Raw genomic sequence first — 27,380 nt, 5'->3', positions numbered from 1 at the left:
GTGGCAGAGTGACCAGGCAGCATGGTGCAGGAGCCGGGACTGGATATACTATGAGAAACTGGCGCTGGAAAGTGGCCCACAGCACCGTAATGATACACGTTCCGGCACAACTTCCCTCTGACACTGAGTAACTGAGCCTTAAAGCGCTGAACGAGCCTCGCAGCACTGCGGTGAGGAGGCCATAAGACAGACCTACTCAGACAAGCGCTACCTTTACCAATGTAAATGCGCTGCCCTTTTGGCCCTCAAATCGCTGCAAAACAGGCCTAGCCCTCCACAGAGACGGCCACCCTACAGACATTAAAGACCCGCGCTACATATTAAGAATACATTTGCTATCCTTACGGGCCTCACAGTGCTGCCAGAAAAAGGCCTAGCCCCCCTGCGAAGGTCGTGATCTAATCGCCCGGGTTCCCGCTGTGGGGATGAGGCCATACATAGTCAACAAAAACAAGCGCTACCCTTACGCAATTGAAAAGCGCTCCCTTAACGGGCCTCAAAGCGCTGTAGCAAGAGGCCTAACCCATTAGGAAGAGCCGTGACATGGCGCCTTGGTGGAATGACCTTAATTGAACAGCGCTATCTTAATATATTGTAAAGGGTTAGCCTGACTGCCTCAAAGCGCTGAAGACAGCCTTAACCCCTCAACGAGTTCCGCGACATGTCGTGTGGGTAGGTGCTGCTGCCGAAAGTCGCGTGACGGTTGCCCCCAGGTGGCCTAGGCCGGGAGAGCACATCCACCCCAGACACATGGGAGCTGGTCCCGAGGCCTGTTAATGGCCGTTAAACCTTACCGCATCTGGTCCTGTGCTAATGCCCCCGTAGGCCCCCGACTGTTTCACCCGCTATGGGGGGGGGGGGTGTTTGTCTCAGTTTACTTGCCCCCTCGAGACCCGATTGCACCCCCAAGGGTGTAAGGGCCTGCCGTACGCCGAGACGCGGGGGGAGGAAGCCTAGCCCCCAGAAAGCGCCACGGCAAGGCCCCTGGTTTGAAGTAGGCGCTTTAACATCGGGCCCTACCAGAAGGTGAGGCCGCGACTTTGTCCAGAGTTGTCATGTTCAATCTAGCCCAGAGACAGCTGCTTCCTGCGGGTCCCAACCCTTCCAACGTCACCCTCCGCTACCCCTGAACACACACGGCCTTTAATACTTGCTAAAATGCGCAAGGCCGGTGCCTGAGCAGGGACGGGGCCCCCCACGGGAAATGCCTGCATGTAGAGAGACCCCTATTTAGGTCGGGGAAGAGGAGGGGGGGGACAAACAAGGCCCGCATTGACTAACCTTGTGGTCAAGCAACTTTAATACAGCAGCAGCAAACAGCGTCATGGCAGCAAGAGAAAGAGGGTGCTCAGTGGGCGGGAGAGGTATAAGTACCTCTCCCCCCCTCTCCTGCCCGGAGGTGACATCGGCCTAGGGGACCCTCGAGGATCCCAAACACTGGGAGGCTGACTCGTAGTGTGCCATCCTGTGGCACTAAGTGGGGCCGCCTTCTTAGGAGGGCCTCCTGCGTCGGCCTGCGGCAGCCCTGCAGTGTGCACGTGTGTGTGTGTGCTGGCGTGATGTGCATGGTTTGTATGCACTGTATAGAATGGGAACCGTGTTGAAAGTGAGCGCGCGCTGTTTAGAAGGTAGCGGGTCTGTGTGTATGCGTGGTTGGTGCTGCGTTCGCTCCCAAAGCTTCATAGGCCGGCGCTATTAACATAAACAATTATTAAGAAGAAGTTGTGCTGGGTATGAAGTGTGCTACCAAAGGCTCATATTTAGTGGACATTCCACCCACGCACCACACCCACAGCGGCTCCGTGTGCTAATGCGCATCCTCTGCGCGCCTTCCGTGGGTGAAGGGTAGTGTCCCAGGGGTAAACATGATGCAGCGCAGGTCAGTTGCTGTAGGTAACTGTTTCAGTTCATTTTAAAAGCACAGGCAGGCATGGGGACCAGAAAGAGCACCCGCGCCCAGATGTCCACAGAGCTTAATGTGTGAGGGAAAAAAGTGTGAGGGTGCAGAGTTCTCATTCACTGCGGATGCTGTGATTTCCTAGTACCATTACCCAATTCCACCTGATGCCCCATTTTTCCACCGCCACTTTCTGTGCCTTTACTTCGCTGTTGTGGCCTTCTCTCTCTCTATATTGCCTTTCATTGTCTTTCTCCCCTTCGTCCTCTCCCTTTCTCCATTTGTCTTTCTTTTCCCAGGGTCAGAGTATAATGATTAAAGAATTAACTCTTGGTCCCCAGAAATTACTGCCGTTGTCCAGCACCTAAGAGCACCGCCTACAAATTAGGCGCTGCCGAATACTAGAGGCTGGAGGTTTGTGTGGTGTGTGTTAGGTTGCTGTTATTCTGGGCTGTGTTGATTAAAGAAGGTGTCATTTCTCTAACAAACACTGTCCGTTAAATAGTCACCACGCAATAGGTGGACGCCATCTTGTGTGATTACATACAGCTTCGTAGCTGGTATTCTGTAGAATATGAGGCAGGAGTCTGAATACGTGCGATTTCACATGTGCAAGTTTGAACCAACTTTTCCTTGTTGCGTCGAGTTTCAATGGGATTAATGTAACTTTGCAGCCACTTTTGCACACACTGACTCGTGCAAAAATGAGAACATTTTACAAGCCGGCAAGTACACTAGCAACACCTTCACCAAAAGAACAGTGCGATAGGTTTGGGGCAAACATTGATATAAATATACACAGTAGCCAATGCAATCGCATGTAATCAGGCCATGGTGGCAGGCGGCAGGGGGTAAAAGACATTGTCATGTACAACGCCATTACTTGATTAATGCTTCACGAAGGGAAAAAAAAACAATAACATTTTCAATGACAATAGCTCAAAACAATGTCATTGCGAGACCTATTGCATTGTAAATGCTTGTTCTTTTCTGTGGCTCTGTCATTCTCGTTTTTCTGATGCTCATAATACTGAGCCATTTGGAGAAAAGCCGCTGGCTTAGAGGCTGCCCAACTACTTTCGCTAGTCTGTAATTTCTGGGATACCTCCGGTAGTAGTCCTTTAACGTAATTCTGCACGAATAAGTGGTGTCCGGTCGCAGTGGACATGTCCTGTCCACTGTAGTCGGAGAACACTGTTTCGAATCTCGAGAAATACTCAGAGACATCCTCTTGAGGTTTCTGGCGGCACGCTGTCACTATAGACCAGTGTATCTTTTTCTCTGGTATCAATGTTTTTACTTTCTGCACTATTTTATCGGGGAGGTCCAATATAGCTTTAACTGTTTTTTGGCCAGGATTACGTTGCTTGTCTAATGTGTCTAGTTGTTCCCAGGTATGACCGAACAATTCTGTGTGGTTTTTCTTACTGATCTGCTTCCACACATCGTCCGGCAAACATAACCCGAAGAACAAGTCAATGTCGGCAAGTGTGATTATCGTGGACCCCAAAGCGGTAACTAGTTCGGTGTAAAAGGCGGTGGGATTCTTCCGTAAATCTGGAAGACATTTACGGAATGTCAGGATGTCCTGTCTGTCCCATGGCTGATACACCCAATCGTACACTACCCTCTCTTTAGCGTCCTGATGATTTATGTCGTCATGAGTCCCTTGTCCTCTAGGGGGGACCCAATACGGTGCAGCCTCTTTTATCTGCATCATGTTATCCAGTTTCTCCATTGGGGGAGTCACTGGCTTCGATGCTCTGTCTGTATCTATCCGCCCTTGTTCTACGAGGTAGCGGAATACTTCTAACGTGGACAAGAAGAGTTTTTCTACCTCGCTGTCATTCTCATCTCCTATGTCCACTTTTCTATAAAGTGCCATTAGCCTCGCTGGTCCTACATCTTGGTATTTCTCTTCATAGGCAGTGAGCGCATAGTAGCAGAAGCGCGCAATGAAGAATCGTTTGTTGCTCGTGTCATAAGAATTGCATATGTCTGTCGCATATTCTTCTGTTTCTCTTCTATTTACAAGAGTTTTGACTATCTTATCAATATTTGCCCGCTCGTGTGTACTTAATCGCGGAATACTGGGTAACCCTTTTTCTACTGGTCCTACTACCACTAATGCGTTCGTGGATGAGGCACTTGGTGCAAGTGGCTCGACTGGAGAGGAAATGATCGTGGCGTATTCGCTGATATATTGCTGTTCTTGTTGCTGTACTATGGGGTGGTTAGGGGCATAAGGAGGTGGCATGGGGATAAACGGGGGACCCAATAAGAGGTCATTGTTTATTCTTTGTTTAGCCGGTAACTCTGGGTACAGAGTTGAAGGCGTTCTAACAGGGCACTGGCCCGATAATTTTGCTTCTTGTTCTCTTTTATCGTTCTCTCTTTCTTTGATATCCTCTTCTAACTTTTTATAGTTCTGGTAAGCAGACTTTCGTGTTTCTTTATCCTGCCTGGCTTCATCTCTTTTCTTTTGTTGCATTGCTTCCTTTCGCCAGAGGCCGAAGTTGTCGAGCATGGCTTGCGTGGTTTTCTTTTTAAAGAGCGCTGTTTCTAAGATTTCTATTTAGCAAATCGAAAGATCCCGTCAGTGGCCACTGATTTACCTGGTCCTTTCTAGTATATTTGTGCCATAGTTTGCTGTAAGCAACAGTGGCAACTCCATATTTGACATACATGTCCTTGTTAGGGGTGCCTTCCGATGGTGCTGGATGATTGACCTCTAACAAACGGTCCGGTCCAAAACAATCAAACAATTTTGAGAAGACAGGCATGACGTACAAATGGTCAATATGAATATCTCAATAGGTCATGGACAAAGGTGCGCACTACCTGTCCTTCGCTGCCTGCAAAGAGGGAATATTCCTAGTCTACGCTTGTTTGCAAGCAGGGAATACCTCAATTACTACCAATAACTTCAAAGAATAGAATACTAGTAGTTGGGCGAACAATTTCAATGCAATCAAACAATCAGTTTTGTCGTATATCACGAACTTACCCGGACCGTTATGGACAGTTTCTTCGTCGTCCCCTTCCAGCGCCCGTTTGTCCTCTCACTCCAACAATGCGGCGTTCCCGTAAGGTCCCAGTCAGGACTGCAGGTCACTCCAGAGAGATCCGTTCGGAACCGGTGAAGTTCAGTTGATCGGCTGCCAGACGAGGGTCTCTTTCAGGCAGGTGCACATCCCGATCGTTTAGATGTTCACTCCGTCGTTAGGACCTCTCTCTCTGGACCCACGTGTCGCTGATGGGCCCCGACGTTGGTGCGCCAATTGATGAAAAGCAGCGAGACTCCCAAGACTTTCGATGCTGCTTGGTGCAAACCACCTCTAATTCACCTTAAGAATAGCAATCAAAATAACGAGGCAGGCGCTGGGAGTTGGAAGGCGAAGAACAAGTTTATTGCTCTAGAGGAGAGCACATCGCAGCAGACACCGGGGCTATCGTCAGGAGGTGCTCTAACTGTAACTCTGAGGCCTGGCCTTTTATATGTTTCTGTCGTCACTTTATTGCATGGTCAAACATTGCTGGCATTACTTTATTACATAGTGAAACATCCTTGGAATCCCCGCCTTAAGCTAGTTCCCACACAACTCCAGTAACAAATGTTCCCCCACCCGGATTTTACAGATGATCGATATCTGGCAGCTGGACATTCCGACAGGACGTAAAACACGTGGGATCGGTCAGATCAAAGGGGTCGGGTCACTGATTAAATTCCAGCCCCTTTGTTGGTGAAGCAAGTTCTGTCATATGTGGGTATTAAACTATGTCCACAGGGGTCGGTTAGTGCCTGGGACCAGATTGAGTGGCCAGGTGCAGGGAAGGAGGTTATCAAAGGGGCCTGATTGCACGCAGAGGATGAAAGGACAAGTGGGTTTGGTGTGGGAAGTGGCTCTAGGGTATTGTCATGCTGACATGGTTTTACGGCCTCGGTATGTGTGCTCGGGTTGAGGGTGGCCGGGGTGATGCACAGGTGACCAGTAACGTGGAACATGGTTGCAGACACTAAATTGGTTGCCGCTTACGCGCTCGGAGGGGCCTTCGTACACAAGATGGCGCCGACAATGTTCATATTTATCGTCTTACTTTTCACAGGTTTACATGTATTTATCCAGCAGTTATCAACGTACCCCAAAAAGTCTTAACAGTCACATAACTGGGAAATTTTAGCTTACTTCTGGATGAGCTCTACAAGCCCCTGCTGTGAAAACAAAGATGAACAATGCACATGAATTCACAACACATGGAAAGGTGATGAAACACCATAACACACCAAAGATCATGTTGTACGAGTTGCAAATGAAATGGCCAATATTATGATCATATTCCAATGACTTTGCAAGTAGCGCAGGGATCACAGAAAACACATAAAATGTAGCAGAGTATTGCAGCGATATGAAGGGGGTATCACGCTCTGCAGGCTGCTTCAAGGAAAGTTAACCCATGCGGTAATCCTGACAATCACAGTGTATGAATAAGGTCCAATAAACAGAAATTCAAAAGCGCTGCAGCGTGACTCACACAAAGCCATCAATCCGTAGTTACCCCAGGAAATCAGTGCGGGTCAAGAATAGAAATTACGCATCCCCCGTAAGAGCCTTAAGAAGCTCGTCTAATGAGGGAGGGAATTAGGTAAACACAAAGAAGCCCCGCAAGAGTCAGTCATCGGCTCGTCCAACTGGGCTTTCAAATGCCTAACAGAACAAGCTGCTGGGCCGGAACTCAACAGAGAGAGTATTGAGAAGCAATGGCACAAAAGCACCCCTACCATCACCAGGATATTCTGCACACCACAGGAGAATCCTGGAATTTACGGCACCCGACTGGTGCCACGGAAGTGTTTACATTTGCTACAGCTGAAAGTAGTGACGTCATCAGCGCAACGTTCTTGGCTTCATGGGAATAAAAATTTCTTATCAACTTACCGAGAAGGCTTGCCAAGCAGTGTTCTCCACCGGCCCTGAGGAAGCGACGTGACAGTGACATGACATATTGGCACAAAGGGCAATGCATCCATATGAACAGACTCACAGGACAATTGACAGAACATGTTGTACATACGCTGGCCCACACCTTCACAACATGTTTGTAGGAAATCAAAATGTACCTGCACACAAGATTAGGTGGATGAGCCAAACACATCCTGCTGCACACAGCGAGGCTGTAATTCCCCATAGGGCCAGTTATTGTGATGTCCCACACAATGTCAACACGTGGTATCCGCAATGTGTCCGGGGCAAGGTCTACACACATTGATGCCTTCACCAGAGTCCACACTTCACTACAGATGACTGTCAAGAAGGGTGACTGTCATGTCATGGGAGAGGTGCAACATGTAATTTGATCCATGGTGATGAGACATATGTGCATGGTACTACAACATGCACAGAAACAGTACCCACACATTCCCAAACCATACCAACACAAAAAAGCCTGTTTGGATCTCTTACCCAAACTGGCATTTACCCATGTCCGTGCATGGAATGCTGATTCAGCCCACGTTGCAATCATCATGAAGAATAGCAGGAGGACAAAGATGACATGAACAGACAACAGGCACAGCAACCTGGGAATGATCGACACGCAAGAGTTCACCAGTAAAAATCTTTGCAAAAGACATGGGCAGTTACAAAACAGGAACTATGTAGGACACATACAAGTTTCAAGTCAGTCAGTCATAAGCTTTTATTCGATACTCAGAGATATCTTATAAGCACATACATAATACAATCAATACAGTATACAAAAAAGTTTATGCCATAAGAAGTCAGTAAAAAATATTTAGAATGTTTAAGAGTGATAAAAGGATATAAATCCGTTAATAAATTAGCTAAAACAAGAATTAAACAGCTACTGACAGTCTCTTACATCGAATATGCCAAAACTGCTTTAAAAATTTAGCTATTCCACAGACTATTGGGGGGGAAGTGTCCGTGCTTAGGATACGCAAGGCTACTAAATAACTGCGTGTGCCCATGTTACGGCAGAGTGGTTTCAGCCAAGAGCTCCTAGGCCTTGCGTAATCCGGGCACACAAATAAAACGTGCACAATAGACTCAATCTTAGTCGGGCAACATGCACAGTTGGGAGAAGTGCGATCCGCTGTTGACCATTTCGACACCAGGGCACCCAACGGGAGGGAACCAACTCTAAATTTAAAATAAAGGGCACGATCAAACGGGAGAGTAATCAAGTCCAAATAAGGTTCAAAGGCCACAATGTCTTTAATTTGTAAAAAGGTGGCAGTGGACCTGCAGTGATTTGGGCTGGAGATTAGGCGCTCAGCAATCCATTTCCAAAAAAGTTTCAAGGAAAGTCATAGCGCAATACTGTATGGCATGACATCAGCACTTGCGTGACACATCAGAACACACATCAAGTCTCTTTGCATACAGTCAGCTGGACACACACATAGCAATACATGCCACTCATTGCTACAAGCTTGCTAACTCATTCACAGTGACTCACAATTATGAGAAGAAGTTGCGTATGAGCTGACTCCGGATATCATCCTCCTCCTCCTCATCATCACTTGCATCGTGACCAAGCCCTTTTAGTATTTATTACTGAGTGATGAAGCCGGTGTGTTTTTAAGAGAAGCTAATAAGTTATACTCCTGTGAATTTTTGATCACCCTGATGCTAATCTTATATAAATAACTTATTGATTTGAATCCAGCATACTGGTGTGGTCTCAGTCATTGCGTGTGCAGTTATTGTCTCAGTGGATGCGTGTGCTGTGTAGTCACTTAATACCTGAGTCTTCGGGTGCCTAACTGCTCATGCCAGGCTACCCCCGGGGAACTGGTGACCCCAGTTCCCACATTTGGTGTCGAGCGGTGGGATCCAGGACCTGTGACTATACAGCACCCTCCAGTGGGACAGAGTGCGCTGCAATTAGACTGGACACCTATTGTGCCTACAAGCTTGCTCAATTGACCCCCTCCACTGTCTAGCCTGTAGAGTGTGTAGAGACCTGTGTTGACCCAGTATTGTACCCACGTCCTAGCATCTTTCCTTGATTTTACCTGGGTCCCCACCTGGCAAAATGGAGTTCCAGCTATCCGATCTGGAGGAGTACACAGTGGTGCAGCTTAGGGAATTTTGTCAAGGGATGGCGGGTGCCGGTTGGGCGGAGAGCAGCAAAGGAAGAACTCCGTACCGCCTTGAGGCATGGGTAAGTGCCCACCCAGAGGAGAGAGGGGATGGGGAACAGGAGGGACAGGTCACACAAGGGGAGGCGGCCACTCCAGAAGACCCAGGCCTGCTCAACATTGATATGTCCGACAATGTGTTGCCAGGAAGACGTTCCGGGGCAGGGAGTAGTGTATCAGGGGGGAGTGCGTCGTCGCAGGAGTATGAGGACAGGAGGGAGGAGAGGCGATTGAAGTGGGAGCTTGCCAAGCTAGAGCACGAGAGGGAGAGAGAAAGGGAAGATAAGAAGCTTGCTTTGGAGGAAAAAAAGTTAGCTATGGAAGAAAAGAAGTTGGCGCACGAGCTCCAGCTTAAAGAAATGCAATTTGGTGCGCCAGGAAGTCCCAATGGTGGCAGCATACAAGGGGCTCAACAGGAGCCCAGATTTTGGTTACCCAAGGAGATGATAGCGAGCTACACACATTGCTAGGTGGTTGGAGGCGTATGAAGTGGCCTTGACCACCCATGGGGTGCCAGAGAAACACTGGGGAGGTGGCCTGTATCGTTATATACCTCCCAACATCAGGGACACCCTCCTGTACTTGGATAAGGCAGACCAGTTCATGTATTCCCCCATGAAGGAGGCTCTCATTAAAAAGTTTGGCCTCAACCTCGAAAGGTACCGCCAGAAGTTCCGTGGCAGCCATAAGCTGTCCACGCAGAATTGGGTGGATTTCTTTGACTATGCCTGTAAGGCTCTGGATGGTTGGGTGTGTGGCAGCGAGGTGCATGATTATGAGGGCCTGTACAATCTTTTTTTGAGATAAATGTTTTCCGGAGCTGCGCCAACATCTGGTGGACCGCAAGCTGACTGATCCCCGTGAGCTTGCGGAGGAGGCGGATACTTGGGTCAGCACCTGGGTGTCACAAGGCCCCTGGGGGAGATGGCCCGAAAGGTGGACAGGGCGGCCCCAGAAGTAAAAGGGGGTAGATAAAAAGAAGGAGTTCTCACGAGGCCCACAAACTAGACAGTTTGGGAGAGAAGTAGGTACCCCCCACCTCAGTCCAGTTCCCCAAAGCTCACTTACCCTGTCAAGTGTCAGCAGCCAAAAGTTGTCCGGTGCTATGAATGCGGGGAGGTTGGACACTACAAGGGAGATGCCCAGTGTCGCAAACGACCCCCAGCCCCCACAGGTAGCAAGAGTCCCAGGGTGGCTAGTGTAGCGCTTGGGATGGAGCTGCCCCTAGATAGGGAAGGGGAGTGGACAGACCTGACCCTGGTTTCACTTGGGGACAGAGAGTTGGTCCCAGTGACGTCCTTACCATCGAACACTGCTAAGTACCAGCAGAGGGTGAAGAATAACGGGGAGGAGGTGGAGGCTCTGAGGGACACAGGTGCCAGCATGACCACTGTAGTGAGGCGGCTGGTTTCCCCTGAGCAGGTAGTACCTGATGTTTTCCATCCGGCCGTGTTGGCTGACGGCAGTCTGAGCTACTGGTTCCCTTTGAGTGGGGAGGAGTTCAAGGCCCGTTGAGAGTTGGATAAGCCCTGCCTTGCCTGTGGACTGTCTGTTAGGAAATGACCTGGAACAGACCACCTGGAAGGAAGTGGAATTTAAGGCCCACACTGAGATGCTGGGGTTACCAGGGTGGACTTGCGTGGTCACGAGGTCCATGGCTGCCCGGCAAGAAACTCAACCCGGGTTGGAGCCTGAGACAACGGCTCAACCCAGTGCCGGTCCGGAGGAGAATGGAGTGTCTCTGTCGGGCGCAAAGGCAGTGCCCCACGCTTGAAGGCATGCGGCGACAGGCCGAAGCCCAAACGATTCATCAGGAGACCAGCAGTTTTCACGTGAACTGGGAGCATGGCCTCCTTTACTGTGAGCCTAAGGTTCCGGTGCATTGATCCTCGAGGGCCTTAGTGGTCCCCCAATGCTACCGGGCCTTCTTATTGGAATTGGCGCATGAGATTCCTTTGGCTGGACACCTGGGCCAGGACAAGACCTTTGCGAGGCTAGTCCCTCATTTTTTTGGCCCAGGATGAGATTTGCCTCTGACACCTACTGCAAGAACTGCAAGACTTGCCAGGCAAGTAGCAAGACGGGGACCAAAGTGAAGCCCCCTTTGGAACCGCTCCTGGTGGTCGGGACCCCTTTTGAGCGGGTCGGTATCAACATCGTTGGGCCGTTAGACCCTCCGACCTCTGCGGGACACCGGTTCATCTTGGTGTTAGTGGACCACGCCACTCGGTAACCAGAGGCTATTCCTCTGAGGATCGTCACTGCACCTGTGGTGGCGCGGGCCCTGATCGGGATATTTACCAGAGTGGGATTCCCCAAGGTCGTGGTGTCAGATAGGGGCACAAACTTCATGTCGGCCTACATGCAGGCCATGTGGAAGGAGTGTAGCACTCTGTATACTGTTTCTTCACAGCACTCTGTATTGTTCCTGCTCAGCATTCTATATTTTGTTACTGCACTGCACTCTTTCTACACAACACTGTACAGTTCCTACACAGTACTCAATACTATTCTAGCACTTTGTACTGTTCCTGCACGGTACTCTGTTCTGTTCCTGTGCAACACTCTATACTGTTCCAAGCACTCTGAACTGTTCTTGCACTGCACTCTGTACAGTTCCTGCAGAATACTCAATACTGTCCAGTACTCTTTACCATTCCTGCAGAGAACTCTCTACTGTTCCAGCACTCTATGCTGTTCCTACACAGCACTCTGTATTGTTCCTGCACAGCACTCTGTACGGTTCCTGCACAGCAATCTACTATTCCTGCACTCTGTACTGTTCTTGTGCAGGATTCTGTACTGTTCATGCACAGCATTGTGTAACAGTTCCTACACAGTACACAATACTGAAGAATACAACCTTAGACATTGGAACCCTACACAGAACTAGCACCTGACCTGCTATCCCTATTTATTATGCATATATTGGGAAGTACCCAAGGTAGTGTGTGCACGCAGTTAGCGCACCCACTGTCAAGGTGCAATCCAATACTGGAATTAACAACTTCTGACAAAAAAAGGTGCACCACTAAAAGGTAAGTAAACACACATCAAATTATCAGTTCTCTGTTCAGAGTTGTTTCTTCAAATTCTTCATTTATTCAAAAAGTTTAAAAACGGTCAAGTTGACTTGAACAGCTAACGCGTTTCGTCCAAATAAAAGGACTTCTACAGGGCATCGATGAAGCCCTCCTAACATATAATGTCAGAGTGTCCATGATGGATAAGATCAACAGTGGTGGTGAAGAAGTCATGTTGTTTGAACAAAACGCGTCGGCTGTTCATGTTATCATTTTAGTTTTCTTTTAACTACTCCTGGCAAAGCAGCGGGGCGATGCTCCTCCACCATAGTGGAGGAGCCTCCACTGATCACATCCCTGGGACTTATGTACGTCACAAAGAGTAGTTCATTCACAAACTTGCAGCCTTCATGTTGCGCTCAACAGTAGGGCGGCCACTCTTTCGATGTTGTATCTTAGACATCACCATCTTCAGGCAATAAGCAACCACTGGTCTAAGTTATTTATTTTTAACTGGATTACCCTTTTAAAATGTTGTTATTACAAATACCGAGTCGAAGTTCCATTAGTTCAAATGAATATTTATTAATTTTGATTCATTTACAGTGTCATGCAAATCTACACATTGTCATTTAAAGTATTTGTGACAGAAAATGCCAGCTCACTACTGGATTTTGTCAAAACAAGTGTGGTGGACGACTCCTGATGGAGTCGGTGGGAACCAGTAGAGTCTGGTAAGGACTAACTCACAGAAGCAGCTTGGAGGTCACCTGAGAAACAACAGGGACCACTGGGAGCAGTCACTGAATGGCCATTCCTGTGGGATGGGAGGAGGCAGCAGATGACGTCATGCCCTGTGGGATGTGAGTAGGAACCAGATCATGTCATGTCATTTTAGTGTTATATCAAGGACAGCTTGCTACTAAGGCCCTGACACAACTCAGATGGTTCTGGAACTGACCTGGATCAGTATGAGCTGCTCTGAGAAGACACAGAGGAGACAAGGGCAGTGACATTGCTAAAGGGGGTCTGTAGCACTAGAATCAGCTAGTGTCTAAGCATGCAGTGGCATGGTACTTGGCCATGCACATACATATACATATGTACCGGATGTAATAGAACACACTCGGCTGACACATGGGCATGTTGATGGTGCAAAAGGTAGTCTCAAACTTTGACGGCAGGTGAACACTTAAAATCATATTTCAGCGACTGTATACCTCGAAGGTTGAAAGCGTCTTTTCTGCAGAAATTTCTGGTCATGCATCCTGATGCGCTGTACTCTTTCACAGTTTCACCTGCAGAAGAAAAGATAAGACACAGTCAGAAGTGAACAGCACTGTTGGATACAGGTGTTTCATAATTGAGGTATATGTTGCCATCCCTCATGCCCCTTTTTGGGACCCAGCTAATTATTATGCAGGATAATCCATAATGCTAGAAGGCGGAACCTGGGCAGAACCTGGTCCAGCCCTCGGTCTGCTCATCCTGGACATCTGGTTTTCCATGGTTAATAACTACCTTTAAAAGAGGCTCCTGATTCCAACGAGTGAGGAGGTTTTTGGGGTACAAGGGAACCCTTGGGGTATAGACATATAGAAGCGCCTTCTCCTCTACACAATCATGTCTGGTGCCAAGGACAAAAGGAGGGGCACCTGGAAGTGGGTGATGGAGTCACCAGTGGCCGTGAATAGGAGGGAGTCTGATAACATATGTGGGCGAGCACATGGGGGAGTGGTAAATGAGCAGTCCATGAAAGTAACATCATCAAATGGGGTTGCATTTGAAGTCCGCTGGGGGGGGGGTGCAAAGAAGAGGAATGAAGAATGGAAAGGTGTCAGGGAATCAATGGAGTAGACATGGCAGATGGGGCTTGAATGGGCCCACTGCAGTGCCTCAGAGAATGGAGAAGATCTTGAGGGAGATTGGGATAGCTTGAGACAAGATGGAATGTAGAAAGAGATAAGTGAACACAGGATGAAGGAATAATGGAAAGAGGCGGGGCTTCAATGGATTAGAGAGGGCAGGAGTGGCCTGAATTGGGCCATCGCTATGACTCTGAGAATGAAGAAGAACTTGAGTGAGATGGTGATAGCTTGAGACAAGAAAGAGGTAAGTGAACACCAGATGTAGGAAGAAGAGGGTAAGTTTGGACAGAAAAAGAGATGAGCAATGATGAGAAGAGGGATGGGACACAAGCAGAAAACTGCCAGAGGGTTGGAGGGGCTGATGAATGTAACATTTGAGGGGTCACTCTAATATGCCTGTGTGGTGGTGGCCTCCCCTCCACCAGACATGCAATGAACAGGCTGACAAATCTGCAATATGTTGCTAGTCTGGTACATGGCGGACAAACTTTAGGGGAAAAGTCAGCAGCACAGGCCTTAGTAGCATGGATGAAATGCTATCACAAATGCTGGTCCAGGGCATGCTCCCCTAAACTCTGGTTAAGTTTCCCGAACCCACATTCAACCCACCTCATGGACGGAGTTTCCTGTTTCCTTTGTTGAGTTCTACATGGCAATTGTGGCAGCCTTGCACAGCAGGAACACTGGTGACGGTTATGCTCAATCTACCACAAAGGAGTAACCAATGGCAGAGCTGGTATTACCATCTTCAACCCTCAGATAAGGAAATATATTTCAGGGGAGGGTGGGCAGAACATCTGCCTTTTTGACAAATGCTGCAATATAAGGGATATCTTACCCCCTGCCACACATTATAGGGAAACTGCAAATCACCAAAGAGTTCCATACCCATATAGAGAAAAGAGGCTGAAGGTGGAGTTCCTTTATAAGGTTCTGGAACTCCGAGGTGACTCACACAATTCGTATCACATACACAAGGGGCTACTTTATTCCATATTATACATGGGCTCACCATCATCTTTTCCACAAACCATTTACCTTGGTGGATGGCTATTTCTTATGAAAGAGAGTAAAATGGTTGCAAACATGAAGAATAAAAATAGTGCCTCTAGTGCAAAATTAAACACATCAAAAAATTATTAAATATTTGTTGCAAATATATATTAGTGCAATACAGGTCAGTTAAAAAAGAAATCTGCAATAGCTTGGAATGTGTAAAAACATGCAGCAAGATTCTAACTTTACTATAATTATCCCGGGAGTGCAACAAAAAAATATGTTCTTTCTGCTTGTCACTGTCATCCTCCTAGACATCCCCGCCGCCTTCGATACCGTCTGCCACTGTATGCCTCCACGACGCAGGGATCTGAGACAAGGCTCTGGAATAGACCACCTCCTTCCACTCCGACAGAACTCAGAGCATCCACCTCCAATCATTCCGTTCCAAAGCCTCCGAGATCATCTGTGGCGTACCCCAGGGATCCTCCCTCAGCCCGACACTGTTCAGCATTTACGTGGCCCGCTCGCACACCTCGCCCTACAGCAAGACCTCAATATAATCTCCTACTCCGACGACACTCAAATGATCCACTCCCTCTCCAAGGACCCCATCATCGCCAAAGCCAACCACCATGACAGAATGAAGGCCATCGCCGACTGGATGAAGATCAGCCGTCTGAAGCTGAACTCGGACAAGACGTAGGGCCTCATCCTCGGCTCCAACCCTTCAGCTTAGGATGACTCCTGGTGGCCGACGGCACTGAGAGCATTCCCGACACCCACCGACTGTGCACACAACCTGGGAATCATCCTTGACTCAACGCTCTCAATGACCAAGCAAGTCAACGCCGTCTCCTCTGCATGCTCCGCAAGATCTACAGATGGATCCCGACAGATACAAGAAAGATAGTGACCCAGGCCCTCGTCAGCAGAAAACTCGACTACAGAAACGCCCTCTATGCGGGAGCCCCGACCAAGCTCATCAAACGACTACAATGCTTCCAAAATGCCTCAGCACTACTGATCCTCGCAGTACCTTGACATGGTCATATCACCCCCCACTTGAGAAACCTGCACTGGCTCCCCGTCAACAAGAGGATATCCTTCAAGCTCCTCATCCATGAACACAAAGCCCTCCACAAGACCGGCCGAGCCTACCTCAACAGACGGCTCTCCTTCTACATCCCCAACCACCAGCTACGCTCTACTGACCTGTCACTCGCCACCGTCCCGCGCATCCGAAGAACAACCTCCGGCGGTAAGTCCTTCTCCCATCTTGCCGCCCTAACATGGAACACCCTCCCACTGAGCCTACGACAGACCCAAGACCTGCTGACCTTCAGGAGGATACTCAAGACCTGGCTGTTCGATCAGTAGTGCCCCCCCCCAGCGCATTGAGACTCTCGCGGGTATGTAGTGTGCTTTACAAATGATTGATTGATTGAGTGAAAAATATAGCAGAAGAAAGAAAAGCAACATTTCATTTTCATTGCTTTAAACAGCTGCTTTGTCACCTGACCTGCCTTTCACCTTGGCTGCTGGCTCTGGCAGCAGGCATTGTGACGTCAGAACTCAACTGTAATACAGATGAGTTCTGACAGCTTTCCTTTAAAATCGGCACCTGGGTGCGTCACAAGTTGATGATTATCAATAAATTAGAGACTGGCATTTATAAAGGGATCCCATGTATTATAATATCTCTTATACAACGGGTTCATAAACTTGAAGGAAGGAATGGAAAATCTCAGAACCAGGAGAAATGGGGAAGATTGTGTGTAAACCATTGGCAGAACTAGGCACACATGCATGCTCAGCGCCAGTATAACCCTCGCAAATGAGAATGTGCTTTACAAATACACATAACATAACCAGAGAAGAGGTAATCACTGCAAGAGCCAATAGAGAGAAGCAACATGTGACGGAGAGCAGAATTATTGTTTTTAAGCCCAGATTTTGACTCCCACATCCCCTCTTTGCTCATGAGTTTAACAAAACAAAGAAACATCCTGAAAAGCATATTCAATTCATAAGTATGTTTATGTATCTAGTGATTGCTAATGCTGCGATAAAGATGAACACATAAAGAATGGACAAGGATGTTGCTCTTTACATGACATGTACACTCAATGTATTAAACTGTTGATGTAAGCTGTAATACATCAGCAAGATTATACTTTCTTCCAAGAAAAGCATTATACTTTAAATATTAGAGATTCCTACAGCGACCAAACTTGTGGAACTACAGTATAAATTTTAAAAACACTGCACCTAGATATGCAAACCCTCTCCTAGGACAACTGGAGGCCCAAGTGTCTTTCTGAGATGACTTAGGAGCTGAGGGGTTCTTTTGGGGTGAACCAACATGTTCTTCATTTTCATGGGGAGTTCTTGGCTTATATGTGGAGCCTGGGAAGCTGAGAGAGTCTTCTTTGGGCAATGACAGAACAGGGACATTGTTGCTGAAATGCAGTGTCTGAGAAGTTTAGGATTTCCAGCCTGAGGGCCAGAGAGCTTGTATATGGTTAGTCTAGGGAGACCTAAAATCACTAAACTCACCATATGCAAGCTCTGACGTCCTCGGGCACTCTGGCTGGAAACCCTAAGCTCCTCATACACTCTCTGAGCTACCTGGAACAAACCCTAAACACCTCTTCATCCCAGAATCAAGACCTGAGATCACTAGACTCACCGGATACAAGCATCTGTTGTTAGCTTCTTTGTAGGGGTGGGTTACCCTTGCAGAGTTTCTCTCTGAGGTGTACTGTGGAATTAACCAAAAACTCTGAGAGGTTTTGTGGAGTTCCGCGAGCGGCAGAGGTTTTGTACAACATGCTGCTTGTGCTGCTTTTTAGTGCAGGAAGCTTCTCTCCCACGGTAAAATCAGTGCAATTGATACCACACAGTGCGCCAGAGGGTGCTGCTTCCTTCTGTCACTCGAGTATTTCATCTACTTGAGTGGCATTCTCAATGCGAGCTGCAACGTTATAACTGTGAGTGGTAGCAACCTGCGACAATCGTCTAATTGGAGAAATATCGGCAGGAGGTGGTCTAGCATTCGATTTTCTCATTCGCGCTCACCAACTTACTGCAGTGGTTGTAGGAGTTTTTCCAGAACCACATGTTCAGGAGACATAGTAGGCATAGCCAAGATGTATTTCATGTAGTTTATTAAGTCCTTAAGAAGTATTTACAGCAAGCCCATCCAGGTTAAGCCTGCTAGCTGCTCAGCCCATCTTCCAACTGACAACACTCACACCAGGCACCCACACATTCTACATATGTCAATCACACCAACATTCTACAAGGAACACTCACACTGGCTGAGCAGCTAGGAACAAGGTGAAAGGGAACATTACAGCATAACATGGGAATGCTACACTCTTCAATTGCATCTTCCATATTCAGAGTGATGTGAATTGAAGGATTAATCACGCCGGTAGTGGGGTGTCAGCTTTATCTCTAATGAACCTCCTACTTCTAAGCTTCCCATCTACTACGCTCTCTAATGGGAAGCCACTTCAGGGTGGAACAAGACACACAAGTTGTTTCAAAGTTGATTTCTCAATGGCATGTATTTTTGGCATTCAGTAGTGTTAGCAAATGCACAACAAAGGCAGCATAGGGTATTTGAGAATCACCGAACTTCTTAAGATGCAATGTAGGGCCAAAGGGAGTGACCCAGCCCAGCCTCCTTCTGGCAGTCCTCGCGCATGCCTTGGGTCTTAGCAAGTGCTTTCAAATGGATTGTGGTGTTGGCCCCATCTCCTGGCCAGAGCAAGAAATGTGAACTATGGGACAGAGTGTCCCCCACAAAATGGAAAATGCTGATGTTACCCTCTTGTTGCTCTAGAGCAACTCCAACAATAGTAAGAGAATACACACATGGCCCCGGTGAGATTGTGGCCTACCTCTGATGCGGGCAACTCAGGGGGCCCTCTCCAGTCAGTGTCGCCCTTGGGCAGTCCCGACATCTCTTGTGAAAGAGAGTCATCTCATCAGGCCCCCCAGTATCCAACAAGCTGTAGCGGCTGGACTCCAAGCACTTGTCGGTAGAGCGGCCCAGCCAGCTCCTATCAGTGCAGGCTCCTGATGCTCTCCGGCTCTTCACTGACATAATCCCCTCGGTCTGCCCATTGCCACTCAAGACTCCGATGTCATTTGGAAAAGGTCTCCGGGGTGCGTGGGGTAGATGGAGCTGGTTCCTCAGCTGACAAGCCTCGCTTGTTGTACTATATCCAATCCTATCTCAAAATCCTTCGCCTTAATGCAACTTTTGTACAAATGCCTAAAGTTTTCCAGTGGCCTTTTAAGGTTGCACACAAGCTGGCCTCCAGATAGCCTTCTGCTCTACTGGGGAAGATGTGAACGATTCTCAGGAAAGAACACAAAGGATCTCTCAAGGCAGGAGTTGTGACCTTCTCCTGGAAGTAAGGTCAAACATGGTGAACTTCTTGGTCTTCTGAGAGATCTACACGCTTGTCTATTAACATACGTAAGGTATGTACCCTCTGAAGAATGCACATAGCAGTTTGAAATTAAATAGAGCTGTGCACTAAGGCTGTATCCTGACTCTTTTTCTTTTTGTTTATATTAATCGTTTGGAACAGGTTTTATGTGAGCATGGGTGAGATGTCCTGGAGGTGGGTGACACCTCTCTGCTTTTCTAGACGCAGATAACACAGTTTTAATTGCATTCACGGCATAGAGTCTCCAGCACCTTTTAGATCATTTTATTAATTTTATGGATAGCATAGACCAGGCAACAAACTTATATTTTCATATAAATAGGATTTTCAGTGTGCTTATTCTTTCTATTACTTGGACCCATCATTTACATGTATTGCTGTAGTCCTGTGGACACTTTGCTGTTTGATCACATGACAAACACCTTGATTCAGACCAAAATAATTACAAAATTGATTAACAAACAAAATCCCTTGTAGACAACCTTTACTTTACATTATTGACTGCCCAAGCCTACAAGGGTTTATTGGGTCACCCAGATCTCTTAATAACTTGACCAAAGGGCATTAGAGAGCTCCAGATGAAATATCTTGGAACGCACTGCAGCATAAAAAGTTTGGTCAATGAGTTGCTCTAGAGGGAGCAAGCAGGAAAGCACGATGTTTCCTAGGATATGACACTGTCCTGCTCTCTCAGTAGCACTGATACACAAACCTTTCCCTAGCACCGTGAACAAACCTTTACAGCATGGTGCAAAAGTATCTAGTTAATGTCTAGAATTGGTTTTGTGCAGGAAAGGTACCATTTCAGTATAAAATATAATGCTTCCACTGCTGTACTGTAGAACACACATGCAAAGTAGGAAACGTTAGAGGAAATAAAAGCATTTCTTCTTTTTAATGGCAGCTTCATAGAAGTGTACTTTTGAGCACAAAGCCTTGTCAACTATTGTTAAGACCTAGGTCTTTATGTCAGAAACCATGGGTCGTTGCTTGGGAACTCTCTGTGCCGGGTTAAACATAGTGGAGGCTGCTAGGAGGTCAACATTTTGCCCCCCCCCCCCCCTCACAAATGATCTCCTAATACCCAGTGCACCAGATTTGTTTACAAACTGACAGCTGCAAGAAGATGAGTATTCAACAGACACCTGTTATGTGAATCTGCTGCCTCTGGTGTATGTACTTTAAATTGTTAATAGGTACATTAGATCAATACAGTATTTCATCTATAGAGACTGTAAATGTAAAGTTTGTGTTTCTTTGACTTGATTAATTTGTTTCTACCTTTTGGAAACAATATTTAAGAAAGCTTGATTGTAATTGTTTCTCAAGATCAAGTCAATATTATTTTGATCTGTTGTCGTGGGCCCCTAAAAGGAATGGGGCACATATGCTGGTGCCTGTTTTAACTATTTGTCTATCTGGAATTGCGAACTCTCATGCACCACTCGTGGATTGCCCTTGATCCAAACTGATGCAAGATATTGCAAAGTGCTGCTTTGTGTTACTCTCCGGTACCTTTCCAGAACCAAACAAACTTTGCTTAATCAAGAACATTAAAAATTAACATTTTGAACTGTTTTTGTCACTTTCCTGACACAAACCTGGTGTAAAAAGTTAGTAACTCCATCACTGGAGGATTAAGGGCTTTATTTAGATCTTGGCAGTTGGGCTACTCCATCACAAGAGTGGCGTAGATTCCATCCGCAGAAATATGAATCCCATTATATACTTTGGGATTTATATTTCAGTAGACGGGATATCTGACACCATTGTGATGGAGTAACCCATCCGCCAAGATCTAAATCAGGTCCTAAGTATTTGTGTAGAGTTACCGGATGTGGAGCCGACCCCTGGACACAAACCTAGTTTCCCAGTTCCAAGTTTGGCAGCTGTGGCCACTTTGCCACATTTACTCCCCTAAATACATCTCCTCTCCTAAATATGAGTCAGAACATGCCTGCTTGTTTGTATTCCTGATTCTAGATACTCAGATTCAGAGCCACAGTCTGCGGTCGCCTTAAGGATCATACTTCACACATTTGAAACTAGATTGAGACCCGTTTCTCTGACAGAATATCGACCCCAAAATATCCCCATACCAAATATTTGTGACCAAAATATTAATGTCAAAAATATCGTCATCCTATACTTATAATGGCAAGGACAAAAATATTGGAAAAAAATACTGATGTCGTTAATATCATGGTATTAAATATCTTTTTTTTAATGTATATAAAATGAAAAAACACATTTTAAATATATTAAATTGTAACATTAATTAAAAAAAATACAATAGATTTAATATATATTATAACTACTATAAATAATACACCTAATTAAAAAAATTAAACACACATATATATTAATGAATATATATAGTTACGTATCTATACTGAAAAAAACAATTATTAAATGAATAATTATAATTTCTATTATAATTTCAACATTTTTAACGAATAAAATGTATAGATATATATCCCAATAAAATAAAATCTTTCAAAAACAAAACATGCTAGTTAAATAAAAAAAGTTAACAACTTTAAATTTAATGATATTGTTTACACCTTAAAACCATTAATAATTATACATATATTAATTTCAAATAAACAAAAATATGATAATATAATTAATAACAATATCTAATCAATTATAAAATATACAATTTAATACATATATGGTTCCCACTACAATGTATGCAAAACAACTAAAAATGAATATTGTAAATATAAAAAATATTTACTATTCCTACTTCATGCAACACAAAAATATTAAAACTGGGGAAAATGTACAAATCTCCCTCCATTAAAAGGACCAGTAGAGAAAGTTTCAGATAGTTGAGGGGTAAGATTTACTATTCCCACTCCAGTCAGTGCAATAGGAGGGAAAGTGTTGGATAGGGGAGGGGTAACATTTGCTATTCCCACTCCAGTCATTACAACTGTAAAGGAAGTGTTTTATTGCGGAGGGGTAACATTTACTATTCAGAGCAGCATTAAAAACCACTTACCTACAATTATATAAAAATAAAGAAAAATATAAATATGAACAAAAAATTACAAATATATTTAATATTTTAATATTAAAAAATTAAAAACATATTACAATGTTAAATACGTATCACAATTAACTAAACATATTATTTTAAATAAAATACAAACATAATTTTCGTACAAATAAATATTTTAATTTCGAAATGAGTTATATAAAAAAGAATTCTTACATGAATTTAATTTAGTTACTACCCACAAAACTGACAACCTGCACCTAAAATGTATCTTAAAAGCAAATTATTAATAAATTATAAATATTTTACACACACTCAAACTTAGCAGAAAAGTATTTACACAATAAAAACAAGCAAATCCTTTCTGACACAGAAAGGCTTTGGGAATCTGTCTTTGGGAGCCTCCAGCAAGGCCCCCTTGGTTGCAAGGCGCTGAATGGTAGACTAGAAAGCACTTATGGTGCCCTCCGGTTGATCCCTGCCCCCGGTGGCAGGCACCAAGAGGTACCTGACACGGGGTGCAGGGATGAACTGCACCCCTGCTCTTTACATTGAGAGCAGGCATTCCATCTGGAATGCATGCTCCCATTGTAAAGTATAGACATTTTTTTTGCATCCTACTTGCTGGGATGGAACTGATGACAAGAGATCATTGACTTCCAGTTTTCAACCGATGGCGGACAGACTCGGAATCGGTCCCTAAGCGTTATTTCTCACACCCATTTTGGATGCGAGGGGGCATATTTGTGCTAAGAAATAGCGCCAATCAGAGAATTACTCTTCTCAACAGTAATTGATTATGTGGTATTTTCTGCATTATTACGATACATTGAAATACACAAGTTGGGCCCATCCCTACTTATTTTGCAATGTTCAACCAGTATTTATGAGAACAAATAACCTAGCTGGCTTTATCCAGACATCCAGAAGGAATATATTCTTCTTGAAAACCAGCTACTATCCATAATTGTGAGAATTGGAGAAGACTTTCAATTGTACAAAATGTTACTTAGTTTGGACATTTAGTGGCTTTGAAAAACTCAAAATTGCAAGAAAACGGTATAAGTCACCTGGCAAGGCCGCTTTTCCAGAGAAGAAGCCACATGCCTTCTCCTGCCCAGTGCACAGAATCTCCTTTTCGGTTGTGCAGGCATCTGCAGAATGATAATTGAAACACTCTCTACATTTATATCCATTGGGGCGTTCATCGACAGCGGGTGCTAAAACAACAGAGAGTGGAACAAATGAGAAGACAAGCACTGTGCAGGTTATACCTCTTAAAAATCTATAAAGTCAATCAATCAGCTAAACTTAATTTGTAGAGCGCATTTGTGGAATTTGGGCTTTGTGTTTCTGTCAAAGAGCCAGGTATTGGGTCTCATTTTGAAGTCTGCCAGTAAGGGGGCTGTATGGAGCTGGGGGAAGGGGAGGCTGTTACAACTCTTGGCAACAATGTAGAAGAAGCAGTCAACGCTGCGGCTGCGATGGATGCGGGAGGCATGAATGTGTATGCGAAGAGGAGCGCAGGTGTCTATCGGTTTGTTGGAAGTTCAGTCAATGGTTGAGGTGGGCCGGTCCTAGGTCATTGAGGGCATTGTAGGTGTGTGTGAGGATATTGAAATTGTCCTTTTTATAGATGAGGGCCTGTGAAGGTCTCACAGGTGGGAGGAGATGCAAGTTCACTTGGGGAGGTTCCGGATGAGTCTGGCTGCAACGTTCTGTATGGTCTTGAGTCTTGTGAGGAGCTGGGTGGAGATGCCTGCGTAGAGGGCATAGCTGTAGTCGAGGTGTCTGTTGATGAGGGTCAGAGTGATGAGCTCTCTGATTTTGGTTGGGATTCATCTGAGAATTCTGTGGAGCAAACGTAGTGTGTGGAAGCAGGAGGAGACAACTGCATTGACTTGTCATTTGATGATCAGTTGGCTGTCGAGGATGATGCTGAGGCTGCATGGATGGTCGGTCAGTGTGGCCGCAGGTCCGAGTTCTGAATGCCATCAGCTGTGGTCCCATGTGGAGGTGTTCTTCCTGATAATCATTACTTCAGTTTTGTCAGAGTTTATTTGGAGGCAGTTGTCTCTCATCCATGTGTTTACATTGATCTTGATGTTGTAGAAGTTGGTTTTGGCTTTGGAGGAGTCCTCAGTGAGTGAGACACTCAATTGAATGTTGTCTGCGTAGGAGATTATGTTGAGTCCAGGGGTCATGTAGATGTTGAACAGGGTGGGGCAGAGGGATGATCCTTACAGTATGACACAAATTATGTCTTTGGGTGTGGAGATAAAGGAGAGCAGTCAGATGCTCTGTGTACGTTCTGTAAGGAAGGTGGGGATCCACTTGAGGGAGTTTTGCTGTATGCCCACGTTGTAGAGTCTGTTGATGAGTGTGTTGTGGGAGACTGTGTTGAATGCCATGGAGAGGCTGATTAGATTCAGGTCCACAGTTTCTCCATGGTCGAGGAGTGTTCTGACGTTATCTGTGGAGGCATTCAACTTGGTCTCAGTGCTGTGGTTGGCATGGAATCTTGATAAAATGGCATTCAGTTGGTGGGTTAGTCCAGGATTTTAGTGAACTGCTGGTTGATGACTGGTTAATGGCTTTTTGAGACCTTTGGATGGGTAAGGGCACAGGGAGATCGGACAATAATGTTTGATGTTGTTGGGGTCAGCGGAGGCTTTCTTTAGGAGGGTTCTGACATCTGCGTGTTTCCATCTGTTCAGATAGGTTGCTGTGGAGGTGAAGGTATTTAGTATGCTGGTGAGTTGGGTGCTGATTAGGGTCATTGCAAGGTTGTAGAGGTGGTGGGGGCAGTGGTCGGTGGGAGCTCTGGAGTTAATGGTAGACATATTGGCTGTGATGGTAAGGGCGGAGTGTGGTGACCATGCGGTGATGGTTTGGCTGGTGTTCACTGGTTAATTGTGGTCATCTGGGTTGAGTGTGGTGAGTTGAATGTTGAAAATATTGGAGATGTTGTTGACCTTGCTTTGGGAGCAGTTTGAGAGGATGTTGCAGAGTTTTTGGGAGGGGAGGAAGGTGTTCTCTATGGCTATTTTGAACAGTTTCTTTGTGTGGTTGGCAGCGGAGTTGATGCAGGTGGTGATGGCTGCTGTCTTGGCTTCTTTGATGTGCTGGTGATAGTTGCCGAGTACTGTTTTGTGAGCTACTCTGTCAACAGGGCTCTTGGCGCCACGCCATCGTTTCGCCAATTGATGGCAGTTGCACTTTATGGTCCTGCGTTCTGGGGTATACCAGGTTGCATGTTTGGAGCTCTTGTTGGGTTTTGTAGGATTCACTGAACATAGTCTGCATGTCTGCAGTGTTATGGTAGCCAGAGTCTCAGCCTGTATGCACCCTGTACATCTGCAGAGTTATGGTGCTCGCAGTCACAGCCGGTACATACCCTGTATGTCACCAGCATTATGGCACTCAGATTCTTATACTGTGCGTACCTTGAATGTCTACAATATTATAGTAGTGTGAGTCTCAGCCTCTACATACCCTGTGTGTCCACAGTATTATGGTATTCAGATTCTCAGTCGGTACATAGCTTGTATGTCCACAGTTTTATGGTAGACAGAGTCTCAGCCTGTATGTACCCTGTATATCTGCAGTGTTATGGTTGTCAAAGTCTCAGCCTGTATGTACCATGTATGTCTGCAGCGCTATGGTAGTCAGAGTCTTAGCCTGTACGTACCGTATTTATATCCACCATTAGATTAGTCAGAGTTGTAGCATGGTCTACTGATCCAAACCATTCAGCATATCAGCCTGTACATACCCTGTATGTGCACAGTGTTATGTTAGTTGGAGTCTCGGCCTGTACGTACCATGATGTATGCAGCATTATGGTAGGTAGAGTCTAAGACTGCAGGTACCCTGTATGTCTGCAGTATTATGATAGTCGGAGTCTCAGTTTGTATGTACCCTGTATATTTGCAATGTTATAGTAATAGGAGCCTCAGCCTGTACATACCCTGTATGTCTGCAGCATATTGATAATCGGAGTCTCAGCCTATACGTACCCTGTATATTTGCAGTGTTATGGTAGTCGAAGCCTCAGCCTGTACGTACCCTGTATATCTCCACGGTTGCAGTAGTCAGAGTCACAGCATGTTCTACTTATCCGAACACCAGTCATGGATGTCCTGAAGGAGAGGGTTTTACCACAGGCAGTTCTGCTGGAGGGAGTACCACAATCCTTAAATGCAGTTAGAGTGCTCTTGCTCCCTGTAAGAAAGCATATATTTTTCAATTAGCAAAAAGATGTAATCTGCCGGATGCGATCTGGACATGCATGGCTGATCTGATGTTACCAGTATTTTAGAATTTCATGCAGGTTTCTTATATGCTTATTTTCAAAGTACAAACACTGATGCACATTATTAAGATTTTCAATTAATCTAATTTTTAGGGTATAACATTTGTTTATTCTCTCAGAATGTTACTTGACCATGGGGAGTATCTCTTTGGCCTGGGGATATTAATCCAGTGGCTTCAAGACGTCCTTGGAGAGTTCCTTGTGCTATTTTTGCCCCAAATCAAAAAGCAAGCACTGCCCTTCCTCACTCTGAGAACAGTCCAAGGCTCGTTCTAGAAGGTGACATGGGTCGGAAACTCAAAAATCAATAATACACAGAATATAACTCAATACATATTTATCTACTCATTGTTTTTATGTTTAAAGTTATTTCTTCAAAAGCACTTTAAAGCACACAAACTTTATGCTACACATAGAATCAAAATAAATAAAACATTCAATCAGTCAGCATTGTTAAAGCGCAACACTGTCACCCTAGTGGTATCTCGGCTCTGTACCTCAGTCGAAGAGCCAGGTCTGAATTCTGTCAGCAAAGGGGAGCATACGGAGCTGGAGGGGAAGATTGTTCACGGTCTTGGCTGTGATGTAGGAGAAGAAACAGCCATCACTGTGGATGTGGCAGATGGAGAGGTTGTGTGACTGT

At 45.7% G+C, this 27,380-nt stretch overlaps 1 protein-coding gene across 1 annotated transcript in view; it reads right to left on the bottom strand.

Moving 5' to 3' along the window:
- Positions 1-13,252: 13,252 nt before the first annotated feature.
- Positions 13,253-27,380, bottom strand: part of LOC144826904 (uncharacterized) — a 30,040-nt gene continuing 15,912 nt past the window's right edge. The window contains exons 3-5 of the mRNA XM_078685365.1: positions 26,491-26,646; positions 23,493-23,642; positions 13,253-13,383 (exon numbers count right to left, since the gene is read on the bottom strand). Of these exons, the coding sequence (XP_078541491.1) occupies positions 13,253-13,383; positions 23,493-23,642; positions 26,491-26,646 (437 nt within the window). The remainder of the gene's footprint in view (positions 13,384-23,492; positions 23,643-26,490; positions 26,647-27,380) is intronic.

This window comes from Lissotriton helveticus, chromosome 4_1, assembly GCF_964261635.1.
Source record: "Lissotriton helveticus chromosome 4_1, aLisHel1.1, whole genome shotgun sequence".
Taxonomy (NCBI): Eukaryota; Metazoa; Chordata; class Amphibia; order Caudata; family Salamandridae; genus Lissotriton; species Lissotriton helveticus.
Note: the sequence above shows the minus strand (reverse complement) of the source record. Positions and strands in the feature narration are given on the sequence as shown.